Source organism: Eptesicus fuscus, chromosome 12 (assembly GCF_027574615.1).
Source record: "Eptesicus fuscus isolate TK198812 chromosome 12, DD_ASM_mEF_20220401, whole genome shotgun sequence".
Taxonomy (NCBI): Eukaryota; Metazoa; Chordata; class Mammalia; order Chiroptera; family Vespertilionidae; genus Eptesicus; species Eptesicus fuscus.
The window spans coordinates 67740630-67756948 of NC_072484.1; the positions used below are offsets into that span (position 1 = coordinate 67740630).

A 16319-nucleotide genomic window follows, 5' to 3' on the forward strand; every position below is an offset into this window, starting at 1 on the left:
CATCATCAGCAAGAAAGCATCATCAATAATAAAGAATGGTAGTATGAATGAGAACAATGTGGATGTGAGGATCCCACAAAGCCATAGTCTATGAAAGGCTTTGGTCTCCAGCAAAGTGTAGACCAGGGGTGGGCAAATTACTGCCATAGGCCACCACGGATTTGGTAAATAAAGCTGCAATAGAACACAGACTCACTCACTTGTTCATATGTTGTCAGTGGCGGCTTTCACGCTAAAACGCAAAATTGAGTGGCTGTGACGGGGACCGCGTGGCCAAAAGTATTTCTTATCTGGACCTTTGTGGCAAGTTTGCTGATGACCTCTGCAAGGACTGTAGCCTCAAACTTCCTTGAGCATCATTTTATTCACCAGTAAACTAGGACTAACAAGCATCACCGTCATTTCTGAGATGTTTTGAGGATCAAATGAAACAACATATGTAGAACTGCTTTGCAGGCTGGTAAGTGCCCTATAAATGGCAGTCATTAGTTAGTCCCTTTGCTGAGTATCCATCCGTTTCATTATTTAGTCTCCACTGAGCATCTGTAAAACGGACCACTAAACACCTGCCTCCCGGAGTTGTGGTACGGATCTGCGAAATAAAATGGTTAAAGCATGAACTTTGGAATCAGACAGGCACAAGCTGGTGTCTTGTTCTGCCCATCACTGTCTGGATGATCTTGGCCCTCTCGGAAGACCCGCTGCCTCGTCTGTAACGAGGGGATCAGCATTCTTCCTCCCTCGGAGTTGCTGTGAGTGTCAAGGGAGATAGCAGGAGCGAGGCCTTGGCGCCCTGCCGGCCTTGTTCCCATCGCAGTTGCAGTGACAAATGCCACCGCCCACGGGTCTCTATCAACAGTACAGCTGAGCTGTACCCCTCTGCCTCGGCTCAGCGCCCACGGTCAGCCCTGGGCGCCGGTATAATTAGCTCCGTCTCGGTGGCGAGCATGCTCACAGCCTCTGACACGACTGTCACCTCCCACTCAGTTATCCCCTCTGCCGGGCACGGGTCTGAGTGCCACCAGGGGACAAGCTTAGCACTCAAAACCTCTGACTTGTCACAAGGCATCAAAGCCTTTTTCTTTGCTCCCGGGGTGTGCCAAAAGACAAGTCTGAAGCAGAAAAAAAAAAAAAATGCTGCGTCTTGCATTTGCTGAGAAATCCGTTCCTCCGGATCCCATAGCCCCCGGTGGGAGAAAGGCAGCCTGTTTCTTTAAGAGGCCTCCGCTAGCCGGGCGGAGACCCCCGGCGTTTCCCGCGACAGCTGGGCCCGCCCTTTCTTGAATGACAGGCCAACAACCTAATTGAAGGAAGAGAGTTCAGCGTGACGGCCAAACGGAGCAATAGAAGCGCGGGTTGGCCTGCGCGGGGCGGGGCCCAGGGAAGGCGGGGCTGGCGGAGGCCGGAGGAGCGGCGGCAGCGAGACCCCGGCGCTGGGAGCTGGGCCTAGGTCCGCGCCCTGGTGAGTAAGGGGCGCGCCGGGGGCCGGGCCGCGGCGGGCTGCGGAGAAGGGCTTGGCCCTGAGGGCGCAGCGAGGAGAAGCGAGTTCGGGCTGGGAAGGGGCCGGGGGCTGCTGCTGGGGGCGGAGGGGCCGGGGAGGGCGGGCCTGGGCTGCACCGTGCGGGCTCGCAGGCTCCTAAGGGGTCGTGGCCCAGCCGGCCCGCCCGGCTCGAGGGGGCACCGAGTATCTGACTAGGAAGGGGTGCCGGGTGGGAAAGAGGGCGGGCCAGGCCGGGAGGAGCGGGGGCTGGGTCGGAGGGAGGTGGGGGAAGGAGGGTGGAGCTGGGGGCGCGACGGGTGATGGGGAGCGAGGAGATGGGAGAGGGACGGGATGGGAGAGAGTGTGGGGCTGGGCGGTACGTGTTCGAAGCCCGGGAGCCCTTCTTGGCATCGCACCCCGCTGCACACTCAGACACTAGTCACCACCCGCCCGCCCGCCCGCCCGCCCGCCCGCCGACCGGCCGGCTCGGTAGCCACATTCCATTCACTACCCATCGCCCCGCTCCCCCGCGGCTCAGGCCTCTCTCGCCTCCTGTCCATCCCCGTGGCCAACTGACCCGCCCACATGCACTCGGCCCTCTCCCCGCGGCCAGAGGGATCTTTTCAAAATGCAGGTCAGATCCGGACACTGGGCTCCTTAAAACTGGCGGGCTTCCCGGCTCCTGAAGGGTCAGCCCCAGGTCCTCCCCCCCAGGTCCTCACCCAGGCCCTGGAGATCTGGCCCCTCCGACCTCTCCTTCCTCCCAGTCTGCGAATCCCGCTTGCTCAATACTCCTCACCCTGGACGCCCTCAGTCCTCAGGGTCTTGACACTTAGATTTCCTGCTCCCTGGGCCTCTCTTCCCGCCTGACTTCGTCCAGTGAAGTCTTCATCCTTCACATCTCCATTCAAGTATCACTTCCTCTAGACTGGAGGCATCCGTGGTCCCTGACTCCCCCACCGAGTGAATTCCCCACTTTCATCACCCTGGGTACTTCTCCTTCCCCGCACTTGCACAGCTGCAGTGTGCATTGATTTAGGAAGGAATCAGTGCCTCTCCAGCCCACCAGCAATGAGGTTCACAAGGAAGAACATAGTGTCTGCTTTTGCTCCTTGTGTCTCCAGCATCCTGCACAGGGCCAGGCACTGTATATATTCATTTAAAAAGTGAACGGAGGACTTGGCTTTGGCAGGAGGAAGGGCGTGGTCCCTTATGCCCTACCAGTGGGGGAAGGAAACCAGCGCGGGAATACTTTTTAGTGTGCCAGGCTCTGTGCGACAGCAGTGCTGTCCAATACAAATATAATGCAATACATACAATTTAAACATGTTCAGTAGCCACATTGAAAAGAAACAGGTGAAATTAATTCTCGTAATATATACTTACTTAATATATTCCAAAATGTTATTTTGACATGTAATCAATATAAAAACATTATTAATTAGGTATTTCACATTTTTGTGTGTATACCAAGTCTTCGAAATCTGGTGTGTGTTTTCCGCTTGCAGCCCATCTCAGTTCGTGGTAACGATATTTCAAATGCTCAATAGCCATACGGGCTGCTTGCTGTGTTGGGCTGTGCAGTGCTAGGAGCTTTATATACCTGTGACATTGTATCCCCTTTTGACTCTAAAGGTGATAAAACGCCACAGGTATATAAAGTATTATCTGCACTTTACTAGCAAAAATGATGAGGCTCCTAAAAGTTACTTTGCCTGCCAGCAGTCATCCTAGAATTTGTGAGTAGAGGAGGCAAGATGAGGACGAGGACTCCCATCTGTTAACATGGAGTCTTTCAATACCCTATGCTGCCTCTACGAGGTGCCAAGGAGGTGTGAGGGTACAGGAAGTGGGGACTAAACTTATTGGAAACAGTGGTATTTCGGGTGTATTGCGTATTCTGTCTTGTTCTATGCAGAGATAATGTGTCTGAATGCATATTCGATGCAGTTGAAGGAAAAACCTGGGTCCTTCTTTGACCCAGTCACCTACCTCAGCACAGCCTGCACCCACTCAGCCTGGGCCCAGGGTCTGGATAGAACAGTGTGCACACCCTGCAGCATCGCAGAGGTGCTAGGCTTGAGTTAACAGCCAGGCTGTTCAGTTCAATAATTGCTCTCTGAGTGAGGTCTCCTCACTACCATGAGGCCAGCACTGTTCTCGGCCCTTTAGGATGACCAGGAGTATAAGTCACAGCCTTCATCTTTAGGATGCTTATCGTGTAGTTGGAAAAACTGATCACAGAATGATTAGATGATGTGCAAGGCACTGTGGTGATGAAGAACCAGAATCAGTGATGTGCAGAGACTGCAAAGTGGCTCTTTCTAAGCCAAACAGTGTAACGCGCAGAAGAGTGTTTAATTTGAATTTCTTTATGCAGGGCGGGTACTTTGCAGTTTGCCACAGTCCCTACATAGATGCTGCTTGAGTTATTTACTTACTTAGCTGGCTGCTTAAGGTGTCTAGGGGGTTGGATTTTTTTTTTGGGGGGGGGTGTCTTTTGTTAATCCTCACCCCCAAGGATATATTTTTCTAGAGAGAGTGGAAGGGAGGGGGAGAGACAGAGAGAGAAACATTGATGTGAGAGAGACGCATAGATTGGTTGCCTCCCACATGGGCCCTGATCAGGGCCGGGGATAGAGCCTGTAACTGAGGTATGTGCCCTGGACCAGAATCAAACCTAGGACCCTTCAGTCTGCAAGCCGATGCTCTAACCACTGAGCGACCGGCTAGGGCATGCTTAAGGCATATGAATTTGTAACCCCATTGGACATGCTGGTTTTAGAAGAGAGTTACTGGAAGGGGTTTGTTGAGCACTTATTAGGTGCCATTGTATTGGACACAGCTCTGGAACTGACTGTAAAACTCCCCAAGATTATTCTGCTAGAAGAAAATAATAATAATAATAATAATAATAATAATAATAATAATAGGACAACACAATCAGCAGTGCTTTGCCTTTTAGATTGATTTTTCTCCCTTTCACACATATGTTCCCTCATTCATCATACTTCAACCTAGCAAGTAGGGCCCTTTTATGCTGGTGAAACATGGTTACAATGTTTTTGCAACTTCTTCAAGTTCATAGTTGGAATTCTGCTTACTCTGTGTCAGGTATTATGCTTAAATGGTTTACATATATTATCCCACTTATGTTTCCAACGACTTTATAGAGTAGGATTGATGCTAATCCCCATTTTATAGCGCAGGAGATTTTATAAGTAAGGAAATCCACTCTAGAACACACGCTCCTGTTAAGCTACACTGTCTCACTAGAAGGTCAAGGTTGGAAGAGACCTCACAAACATCTTGTCCCACCCCCTCAGTAGATCAGGACCTGAAGTCTAGAGAGGCTTGTGCTTGCAGGCAGTCAGGTCTCCTGTGCTCCAGGGGGGAAGACTAACCCAGAAACGGGGGCCCACGCCTTCTTTTGTCCCTAACTGGTGGTGGTGTGGCCTTGCCAACCTCTTTGGACCTCTGTTCCCTCATTTGTAAAATGAGAGGCCTTGGCCTGATTTTCCAAACACAAGGCTGTGTTGTTACGGTTGGGATTGAAGGAGTCAGGCCCACAGCCCAGATTTCAGGCCTAACCCAGGACGCTTAGCTCCCCGCACTCCTTCCCTACACAGCTCGGCCTCCAGTTGCAACCATGGTAGTCTGTTGAAGGAAAACCATCTCTTAAAGTTCATCTGTATTTTCCATCTCAGTTTCTGTTCCTTTGATTGCCAAAGACTGGGGCACTGTAAACACGGACCCCTCCTAAATCCGTCTCCTCTGTTTTGGTTAGGGGTTCACAAGTTCTAGGCAGTGAACAATCCTGTCGTTAGTGTTTTTATTCTACTCCAAAGGCAGTTAGGTGTAGAGCCATCCTGAAGGGTATTTTTGGTGTGGAATTGTGTGGGCACAGCCGAGTACTGGGTATTGTGCTATGAATTTTGGGGAGTAGGCACAGGCTTGATGAATCCCTGTCCTCAAATTGCTGTGGCTTTTGGCCCAGGCCACCCATTAGAATCACCGGCGAGAGTATTTCAGTGACTGTGGGGTGGGCATTGATGCACAACCAGAGTTGAGAACCACTGGTCTAGAGCTGCTTCTCGGGCTTTGAGGTGTACATGAACCCCCTGGGTGGACCTTTTTGAAGGCAGATTCTGACTCAGTGGGTGGTTTGTATGCCTGCAGCTCCCAGGCAAGGCCAGTGCTGCCCGTGTGCAGATCACAGAGAGCAGTGGAGAAGTCACAGTCATTGGGATTGTGAAGGGGTGTCTAAAAGACTAGGAGAGCAGGTGAGGGCACGGGGTGACAGGACTAGGAAATCCACTCGGGAGAGTGATTGTCTGAGCTGGGCCTTGAAGGATGAGTAGGAGTTTATCAGCCAGCATGGTGAAGGCAACCAAAGTCCAGACTTGGAGGATGTTTGAAGGAACAAAGTGGCCTGATGTGAGGGATGTAGCATCTACAGGGGAGAATCTGAAAGCTACAATAACTGCAGGAAGGGAATGCTCCGTTCAGGAGTGTAAGCTCCCTTATGTGAGTATAGGAACTGCAGAAGGTTTCTAAGCAGGGTAAGAGGAGACCTAGGTGATCCTTAGGGTAGGTGTTAAGCGGAAGAAGCCCAAACAGTTACCCTGTTCCCACACCCTTCCTCACCACACTTGGGCTCTATCTAACTTAGTGGTTTTTAACCACATGTTTGAATAAGTCTTGTGTCCAATAAATTTCAACAAAAAGGAGAAATCTCAGCTGCCTTTGGTATGATGGTCCTTCACAGCGTTTCTAGCAGTGGATGTCAGCACATGAATCTCTGCCAACCGAATTCCCCTTTTCTCTACCTCAGAGCCTCCTCGGCATTTGGTGGTCAGAACTAAGGGAAGTTGAGTCACTTCTCAGATGAGAAGATCTCAGAGAGAAGCCTCTATTGAGATTGTGTTCTTGATTAGAATGATGGTGTGACCTCTAATTGCCTTCCTGGTGTGGCTATTCTGCTGCAGGAAACATAAACCAAACTTACCTCTGCACTCCCCCCCCTCCCACTGAGTCAAAAACAGAAGAACAGAACAAAGAGCACTAGGCAACCCTATCCTAAAAAGAAGGGGGAGGGGAGAGCTGGAAACCTCTGGCATTCTTCATTCTGAATTCCTTACTAATCGGAAAGGATCATCTTTCACTTCCTTTCTGCAGATGGGCTGTCCACCCCCTGTCAGAATCCAGCTCTGCCACGGAGTCACTGCATAGGTGATTGATTGGGAAAGCTCCAAGGTGCTGATTTGATCAGCACACCTTCCAGAAGCCACTGAGAGAATGCTTCCTTGGAGACACTGATGCTGCTATTTTTCTCTTGTTGCCCAGCTTTGCCTTTGAAAACCTGGGCTTTCAATCCTTATAGAATTATCTTCTCCAAATCAATGTGTACCTTGCTCCTGTTCTTTGGCATTTTGAATTTTCCATGTCATCTTTATAGCCGTAATAGTTCCAAGGGGATGGGAGGGCAAGGGATGGAGAGTTGTGTAATCGGAAGGGGCATTTTCCTTCTTTGCCCCTGGGCCTGGATGTAGAGCTGTAGCTCCCTCATCCTGACTCTTTGCTAGTGAGCTCTATAGAATTGCTGAGTGGCGGAATAAGGCTATTTATAAACCCGAAAATTTTGCAATGTTATTGAATTGCTTCCACCTAATTTCCACTTCCTTTCTAGAATGAAAATGAAAAGAGTAAGCAAACAAGTGCTGGAAGAGTGCCCCACAAGGAGATCCTTTATCCTGGGAAAATGGTCTGGAGAATGTTATTACTTCCTTTCTCCTATTTCCCGGTGTTTCTATAGGGAGAAAAGCAGAGGGATATTTCCCCCTTTCTTTTAACTAGAGTCAGGGTACTAAATCTGGTTTTCCAGTGAAACTCACTAATGTTAGATATGAAAACAAAACTTTAAACAATGGAAATACTGTGTAGCTGGGAGGTTGTAAGACATGACGGGAACATCAGGCAACTAAGACAATTCATGCCAGTTCCTTTCCATTTAGAACCAGCCAGTGCATAGGTGTTGAAGTCAGAGCTGGTGGATTTAAGCAGACACGAGTGCTCACTGAACCACAACTATATGCCTGGTGAGACCACAGGAGGAGCTAGTGAAAAGAGAGGTGTAAATCCTATTTTGATTTGCTAAGGAAAGGTAAGGAAAGCTATGAATGGTACAGAGAGGAAGTGACATTTGAGCTGAGCTTTGAAGCTTGAATAGTTCATTTGACAGTTAAGGAAGGAAGAGAATGTGAAAAGGTACAGAAGAAATGAAGGAACATGACCTACCTCATAAAAATAGCAAGTAGTCCAGGGAGATCTGGCTGGATTGTGCAGGACTAAATAGTTTAGATAGTGGAGTACCATTATCTGTTAAAATAGTGAGGTGTTGTTTTGTGGGTCTCTTAGCTTCAGTGTATTCTAGCTTCAGGTACAGCAAACTAGAATTCTCCCATGAGCACTTGCTATGGGCCAGATACAGTGTTCCTTTGTTCCCATGGCTTTCAAACAACACCAGTCTGCCTTGGATCAAATTCTGGCTGTACCACTTCCTAGCTGTGACACTGAGCATGGAACTTAATTTTTCTGTGCCTCCATTTTCTTATCTGTAAATAAGGGTAATAATGTACCATACAGGGTTGCTGTGTGGATTAAATGAGTTAATATTTGCAAAGCCCTTAGAACGGTACCATAGCACTATGTAATTGTTAGCTAATGTCATCATCAAAGGAATTCTTATGTAGAGGGAAGAGAATGAATTTTGAAGTCCTAAGACCTAGCCTTGTGATCCAGTTCTGAGGTGGAGGTGTATGGAAGACAAGTTTCTCAACCCCTCCGAACTTCAATAGCCTCACCTGTAAAATGGGAGTGATTTCAGGGTTTTTGTGAGCATCAGCTATAAAAATGCTGTAGAGTGAGCGATCGACTATACAGAGGCATCTACACATAATTGTTATGTACAGATGATTGCTATAAAGTCACCGTATAACTGCTCTGTTTTAAATAAGTGGGTTCTGGCTGAAACCGGTTTGGCTCAGTGGATAGAGCATCGGCATGCGGACTGAAAGGTCCCAGGTTCGATTCCGGTCAAGAGCATGTACCTTGGTTGCGGGCACATCCCCAGTGGGGAGTGTGCAGGAGGCAGCTGATCGATGTTTCTCTCTCATCAATGTTTCTAACTCTCTATCCCTCTCCCTCTCTGTAAAAAATCAATAAAATATATTTTTAAAAAATTAAGTGGGTTCTGCTCTTCATTAATTCAGTCAGTGTTAATTAAGGGCCTTCTTTATGCATCATCTTATGCCTGTTATGCTGCAGTCTGTTCATACCTCCATGTTAGAGTTGCTTCAAAGCTTGGGTCAATCTTAGTCTTAGGCTTTTTAGCTGCAATGAACAGAAATGCAGGCTAGTTTAATTTAAAGTTTTATTGGCATGATACAAGGGAATTTCCGGTACCGCAAGTGTAGGAGGTGTAGCCATGGGATCTCGAAAGTCCTCAGGCAGTGGCCTCTTCCATCTCTTTCGGGAACTTTGTGGCTTCTGGTTTCTGGCCTCCAATCGTCTGCGCATTTCTGGATTCTTTCTGCAGAGCAGCTCCCTCTGCAGGGGGCAGGGGGTTGCTTCTCTGTACCTTTGGCTTACGAATGGCCTGGGCTTGCCATGATACCTGTTCTAAAGCTGACTGTGACCTTTCTGTTCCAGGGCCATTGCCATCCAACTCCCTTTTAGCCCGTGTTTGTAAGTTCAAGAGAAAGAACTGGACTAGTCCAGCTAAAGTTGAGTGTTCACCTTGGTGCCATCAGCTATGGCATAGTTGGGAAGAGGTCATTCAACACACCGGGCTGCCTGGCTTTGTGGGAAAGGGCAGAGTTGCTGAGAATGGGGGTTTGTAGTAGTCTTAGTGGTTGCAAGTCTCCAGGCTTTAAAATGGATATAAATTCTTAGAACAGTCGGGAATCACTCAGGGCTAACTTGAACAAAGAAAGGGACTGTTGACCTAGGAAATGCCATATGGGGTCCAAGTAAAGTGGAACTGTAAATTAATGAGCTTTAGCTTGTTTATCTCTAACAACGGTATCTGGAAAGGAGTTCCCCAAAATACTATTTGTTTCTTAGCAGCACCATCGAAATAAGGGTATAGCTTCTTTCGGTAAGGACTTTGAAATGGGCAATCTGCATTCAAAGTTTTAAGTCCACTTTAGAATCTCGGACTTTTAGACTTAGAAGGCATCTTACACATCTTTAGTTTAACACTCACATCTCACAGTAGAAAAAAAACTGAGACTTGGGTAAAAGACATGTGCACATCACCCAGACACTTAGTGATGGAACTGGGACTAGGTCCTGAGTCCTTTGGCTCTAAATCCAGTTGCTGCTTCAGCAGGGAAAGCCATCCCAGCAAGCTGCTCTTCCTGTTGTACCTGTGCTGTCTACTTATTTTAAAAACAAGGAAAAATGAACTAAATAACAAATGTCCTAAGAAGGCATGCTGTTCAGTTCCATGTATATCAAGTATAAAAACAGGCCAAGTGATAGAAGTCAAAAAGAAGTTGCCTCTCAGAGGGCTGGGAGGTAAGGGATTGACTGGAATGATGGAGGGAATTTTCTGGGGTAATGAAAATGTTCAAAGTCTTGTTTTAGATTAGGAAGATGTGGGTATTTCCATTATATATATGATATATTTACATTATAGACACATACATAATAGAAATACATATAATCGAACTATATATAGAAGCTCTGTGCATTTTATTGTATGTAAATGACATCTCAGTTTTCTAAAATTATCTCACAACTGACAGTCACACCCCTAATTAGGGCAGATTTACCGATAAGGGTAGGATGCCTGCCCTAGCACCCAGATATTCGTGGTACCGCCCCTGCTTTGCTTTGTCACTGGAGCAGAGCATTTCAACCACGAGTTATTCTCATGGGGCCAGTTTCTATTCAGAGGTTTGTTGTGTGTCTAGGCACATAAAAATTACACGTGCAAAATTCTGCTCGGAGCTGCCGAAGTTGTGGAAGCTTTAGGGGCCATCAGGCCAGCCTCCTTAAGTCCCTTTAGGCTTGATTTAGTTGCAGTGAACAGGAATTCAGGCTAGCTTGGGGGGGGAGGGGGAGTGGGGGGAGGGCAGAGCACTGGCCAAAGTTAGCTCCAGCTTCTGTCCCCTTGACTACTTATTAGCTGGTGAACTCGGGCAACTTAACCCGAGCGTCCTTTTGTCATCTTCACAGGGAGGTACTAATTCTACTCTGCCTACTTCCTACGGCAGCTGGGAGGACTCAACAAACTAAGTAAAAGCACCTTTGAAACCATCTCTTTTACATTGTCATGTTCTGGAAATGCTTGTATTTGTGACGATTGACTTCTGAAGCAGCCCACCCTGGTCAGGAAATGGTCGTGAAAGCTTCCCTCTTGTGAGGCCTCTGGTTTGAAGGGGACAGGACTCTTAACCCTTTCGCCATGCTCACAGGGCTGGGAAAACTGACCTTTGTGTTTGGGCTGGAAAATGGATAGCATACAGGAACTACAGCTCAGCAGCAGCTCTGCGGTATGTTCCAGGGGAGGCAGGCGGTCTCCATCAATGAAGAGTGAATTACGGGTGAGGGGCTAAACCTGGGGAGCAGGAGGAAGGTCTTTTTCATTAAGAGAAAGGCCTCTCCTGAACTTATAGGCCAGGAGTGTAAATACACATGAAACGATCCATTAGTCTAGTGACTCCCCTTTGTCAGACCTTGGAGAGAGAATGCTTTAGCTGCTGCTTGGAATACCACTAAGCTAGCAGAGTTGCCTAGGATATCAGTCACATGGATGCATCTTCCAGACTTGTGCAAAATGATTTATTTTCCTTTGTTTTGGAGAGAAGTGGGGGAGGGGGCCAGAGGTACTTCCAAAACCTTGTCCTTCTCTAGAGGGCTCTGTGTGAGGGTGTCCTCACCTCCCTACGTTTGAGTTCTCAGCAGCTCTTGCCCTTGGCAATAGCGACTGAAATAGCATTTCCTGTCTTCTTTCTCTTCCCCATATTCTGAACTCTGCATCTTCCCACACAGAGGAGGCTCCACATTGTGTCCTTTAAGGGGGAAGGAGTGGCAGCAATAACTAGGGAGGAGCCCAGAGAGCTTGTGGCCGGGCCCTGCTGATGCTGGGATTTTCCTGGATTGACTGCACGGCACAAGTGGGCTGGCTCCTGCAGCTCACTGCCCAAGCAAGAGAAGGCGGCGTCTGTTCTTACCCGTCTCAGAGCATATGCTTCTCCCTCTCACGGTCCCAAGACAGGAATTTGCAGTAAATGTGTTCTCTGCCACAGAGAACTCCTTACCCTTAAACTGAAGTGCCACGTTGGCAGATCTTCCTGCTGGCTGATCTGCAGTTGATGGATAGGATCGTCCCATTTCTACTTCCTGATTTAACCCAAAGAGACAACAAGCCCAAGGAGAGATTGTGGTGATCTACAAAAATTCAAACTGCTGAAACCGGTTTGACTCAGTGAATGGAGCGTCCGTCTGCGGACTGAAGGGTCCCATGTTCGATTCCGGTCAAGGGCATGTACATTTGTTGTGGGCACATCCCCGGTGGGGAGTGTGCAGGAGACAGCTGATCGATGTTTCTCTCTCATCGATGTTTCTAGCTCTCTATCCCTCTTCCTTCCTCTCTGTAAAAATCAATAAAATATATTTAAAAAATAAAAAAAATTCAAACTAAGTAGTCCACATGTAGTAGTTCGGCCTTTGGACAATGTCTGTCTTCTAGTTTTCCAAAATATCTTACAAGGGTGAAAAGTGAAAGCAAACTGACTTTTTTCTTCTTTCTGATTCCTTCTCCCCAGGCAGCTGTATCTGTGTGTGCATCTTAGAGAAGTAGGGCCCATTGGGAACAATGCCACCACCATCAGATATTGTCAAAGTGGCCATTGAGTGGCCAGGTGCTAATGCCCAGCTCCTTGAAATCGACCAGGTAAGCTCCTGAAATGACAAACAGTGATGTGAGCAGAGGGATCTGGGAAGTGTGTGGCAGAGGATGTCTTTAGGGATGGGGACCACTGGCGTCTGGAGTAAGAACCCGCCAGAGGAAAGCTGAGGCCTGTCCCACCCTACGGAAGGTTGGTCACCATGGCTTGGGAGAGGCTGCCTCTCAATACCAGCTATCAAGGGAGAAGTCCATGCTCAGACCCCAGGTTAATCCTGCTTGGCAGCCCCTGGTCAGAACCGTGGCACGAGGAGGATGTGGTTGAAGGACCTCTCTCTTTCTTTCAGAAACGGCCCCTGGCATCCATCATCAAGGAAGTTTGTGATGGGTAAGTTGAAACTCCCTTGTTTTGGATAATGGCAAGCTAGAGACTAAAGGAGCACTACCAAGTTTTGACAGGTCTTCTGCTGAAGGGTCTCCAGTTAGTCAGATCCCCAGTATGGGCTTTTGTGCATCGTTGCCTTACAAAGGAAGTATAGCTAATGAGGATGACCCTTAGACCTCTTATCAATCTTTAGTTTTTCCTTTAAGTCCAGGAATGCCCTGCCTGAGGTCCTGATGGGATCTGAGGTCCACGATGAATTATATGTACCTCCTTTTGTGCTGTCAATCTTACAAGGTTATTTGTAACCTTGAGGAGGTTATTTTTCAACATTTCAACCTAAAGCTTTGATTTTTGTCCCCAGTCCTTTAAACATGCCACCCGACCCCTTGAGCAACTCTACTGAAATTATTTATTTGCACCTTCTAGATAGGTCCAGAGGAGTAGCCAAACAGGCTGTTCTGTTTTTCTCTTACACAGGTGGTCATTGCCAAACCCTGAGTATTACACCCTGCGGTATGCAGACGGGCCCCAGCTCTACATCACTGAACAGGTCAGTACTAGGAGACGCAAATCAGTATAGGCCTTGCTTTGCAGGGCACCACCCAAGGAGACCACGCCGTTCACCTTACTCCCATCCAGGTAGCTTCCACTCACTGGGGAAAGCTGCTTCCTGGCAGACCAGGGAGCGCAGCCCTTGTTCTCCACTACTGGCTGGAACACCATGGATTTACTTCCCGAGAGCCCAGGGCTTGAAAAAGACCTTAGAAGTTCTGTGCCAAGAAACAAGCAGCAGGAGAAGAGGGCCAGACTGAAGAGTCTCTGTTCCAACTCCTTTAGAAATGACAGAAAGTTCTTGTTGACTCAACAGCTTGTACAATTTTAATATTTTATTTTACTCTTTTTTCTCTTTGCTCCCCAGACTCGCAGTGACATTAAGAATGGGACAATCTTACAGCTGGCTATCTCCCCGGTAGGTACTCTGCTTTCCTTAGGAATTAATTTATTTAACAAACATATATGAGTATCTATCCTGGGCCAGACTCTGTTCTAGAAACTAAGACTGTAGAGATTAACAAGTCAGTCTTTGCCCTCACAGTCTACTTGAGATTAAACCAACAAATACAGTATTTGGCCTTTCTCAAGGGTCTTGATGGAAAGTTGCTTAGGGAGTTGTAGGAACTCAGAAAAGGGACCACCTGACTCAACCGGAGGCTTCCCAGAGAAGGGAACACATAGCTTGAATGTCGAAGACTGAGCAAGAAAAGCTGAAGAAAGAAGAAAATGAGAAGTGTCCCAAGCAGAGAGACACACTTTGTCTGGGGAAAGCGGGATGCAGGATGGCTAGAGCCTGTGGCCATCAGTGAGAAGCCAGATACTGAAGTCCCTGGGGGTCTGCTTATGGGTTTGGATTCTGTCTAGAAGGGAAGGTGGGAACACTGAAAGGTTTTGAGCAGGAAGTTATATTACGTTTAGATTTATATTTTAGAAAGATCTTAGTCATAGAGTGGAAGATCAGCCAAGAAAAGGAAGGTCCGTGGCAGGCGGAATCTCTAAGAAACTAATGAGGAATGTTAACAGCCCCTGAAGGCAAATGGCAATGGAGACAAAATACTTAGCGGTAAACTGCATGAACATGGTAACATACTGGATGTGGAAGGAAAGGGGAGAATCCAGGATGACCCCTGTTTTCTGCAAGAGCAGCTTTCAAGGGTAACTAAGGGAGCAACCAGAAGGGCAGGAAGAAAACCAGGAGCATGAAATGGCTCAGGAGCTGGGGGCAGCAGAGTGTCAGGACAGAGGGAGGTGTCCCCAAGGAGCAGAGAGATAAAGTAAACAGAACAGAAAGGCTGGCTGTTAACCTGTTATGTCAGTCAGTCATGGTGAGCTTCCTGCAAACTTTTCGTGGTGTGACATCCAGATTGTCATGGGTTGATAAAAAGAAGTGAAAAAGTGAGAACCTCCAGTTTACCATATTACTAAGAAGCTTGGTTATAAAAGGAAATAGGTGGAGACGGTAGTAACTCAGAAATGTGGAGGGCAAAAGATGTGCTCTTTAGAAAGAGGTAAAACATTCAAGTGTTCAAAAAAATCAACAAATTTTCATGAAGATACAATGAAAGGTCTCCCCCCTACTACCCTCCCTCATCTCCCCAGTTCCCCACATCCTCCAACCCTTCACAGTTGTTAACTAATGTTGCATCTTTTTATGTGTCCTTGAAAATCTTGTTAAGATGGACAAGAGGAAGGCTGACAGTGCAGAAAAGAGGGGGCAATGAATGGAACAGGACCCTTCTGGGTCAGAACAGGAGGAACCCAATGCACCCTGGCTGCTCAGCCCAAGAGGAGGACAGTCGATGCGGGGTAGCTTAGGTATATTTGCGGAAGGGCCACCAGAAAATTAAGGGCACCTGTTTTCTTGAGAGAGAGAGAGAGAGAGAGAGAGAGAGAGAGAGAGAGAGAGAGAGAGAGACTTGTTTGTCTACAAGGAAGGGAGGCTTGAAGTAATAACTGCCAACATTTCTTAAACACCCATGTTTTGCTGACTACTTTGCATAGGTTATATCTTTTAATCCTGACAAACACCCAATGAGATGGGCACTCTTGACAGCCTCATTTGGCAGACAAAGAAACTAAGCTTAGAGAGGTTAACTTGCCACTTGTCACAATGCTACAGGTCTGTCAGACTCCAGCCAGTATTCTTACCGTCCCATTCTTCTGCTTCCCTCTCTTTTCCTGAACTGATCTTAAGGACTTCGTTATTCCCCCCTCAATCTGCTAATTTAATATGACAGTCTTGGAGTTACTCACTTTTATAGACCCATGAAGCGTCCTACAGAGCTCTCTCACGGAGCATTTGACTTTCCCAGAAGCACACCTCTCTGGAGCAGGAGGCAGCCGCCCGGACACGCTGTCTCAAGAGGGAAATTAACATTTGGAGTTGGAAGTTTCTAAGTGTGATGCAGACCAGTGCTCTTCACATTGTTCTCTCCTGTGACCTTTTCTCCTGGCGGGCATTTCCCCCGCTGTGGAGATCTTGAAGGATTTCTGTATCATTGAGAGCAGTGTGCTGTTAAAGGGCCATCTATAATAGTCAAAGATGGAGGCACAGGGGAGAGAGATGAAACAGGCCTGACTCCTTGGCCGGCAACAAGACTAGGCTTCAGTCACTTGCTTAGTCTGTAAAAAAACAATAAAGACTACAGGAGCATTTTTGCTCTTGAGATTCTTCCATTCCAACTGAGAACATTAAATGAACACACCAGAAATAGAGAATGATGAAACGGTAAATTGTGAGGCAATGACTATAAAGTTAATAAGTTCAGCAAAAGGAAAGATCAGTGAACACAAGAGGAGGGATTGTAGCTGTAGCTTGCAGAGTAGAGACAAGCATTCTGCCAAGAAAAGTTCCCACACTGGGAGGCTTCGTCACCAGTCTTCATCTTCAAAAAGCTATTTTGAAATTAGTTACTTCCTGCTCCTTGATATTCTTATTTTTTTTTTTTTTTTAATATTTTTATTGAGGTATTATATGTGTACAT

General features: G+C 47.3%; 1 protein-coding gene across 1 annotated transcript in view; it reads left to right on the forward strand.

The window, feature by feature from the left end:
* Window positions 1-1429: 1429 nt before the first annotated feature.
* ELMO2 (engulfment and cell motility 2) overlaps window positions 1430-16319 on the forward strand; it is a 43308-nt gene continuing 28418 nt past the window's right edge. The window contains exons 1-5 of the mRNA XM_054724115.1: window positions 1430-1462; window positions 12316-12443; window positions 12743-12783; window positions 13258-13330; window positions 13700-13750. Of these exons, the coding sequence (XP_054580090.1) occupies window positions 12366-12443; window positions 12743-12783; window positions 13258-13330; window positions 13700-13750 (243 nt within the window). The 5' untranslated portion in view covers window positions 1430-1462; window positions 12316-12365. The remainder of the gene's footprint in view (window positions 1463-12315; window positions 12444-12742; window positions 12784-13257; window positions 13331-13699; window positions 13751-16319) is intronic.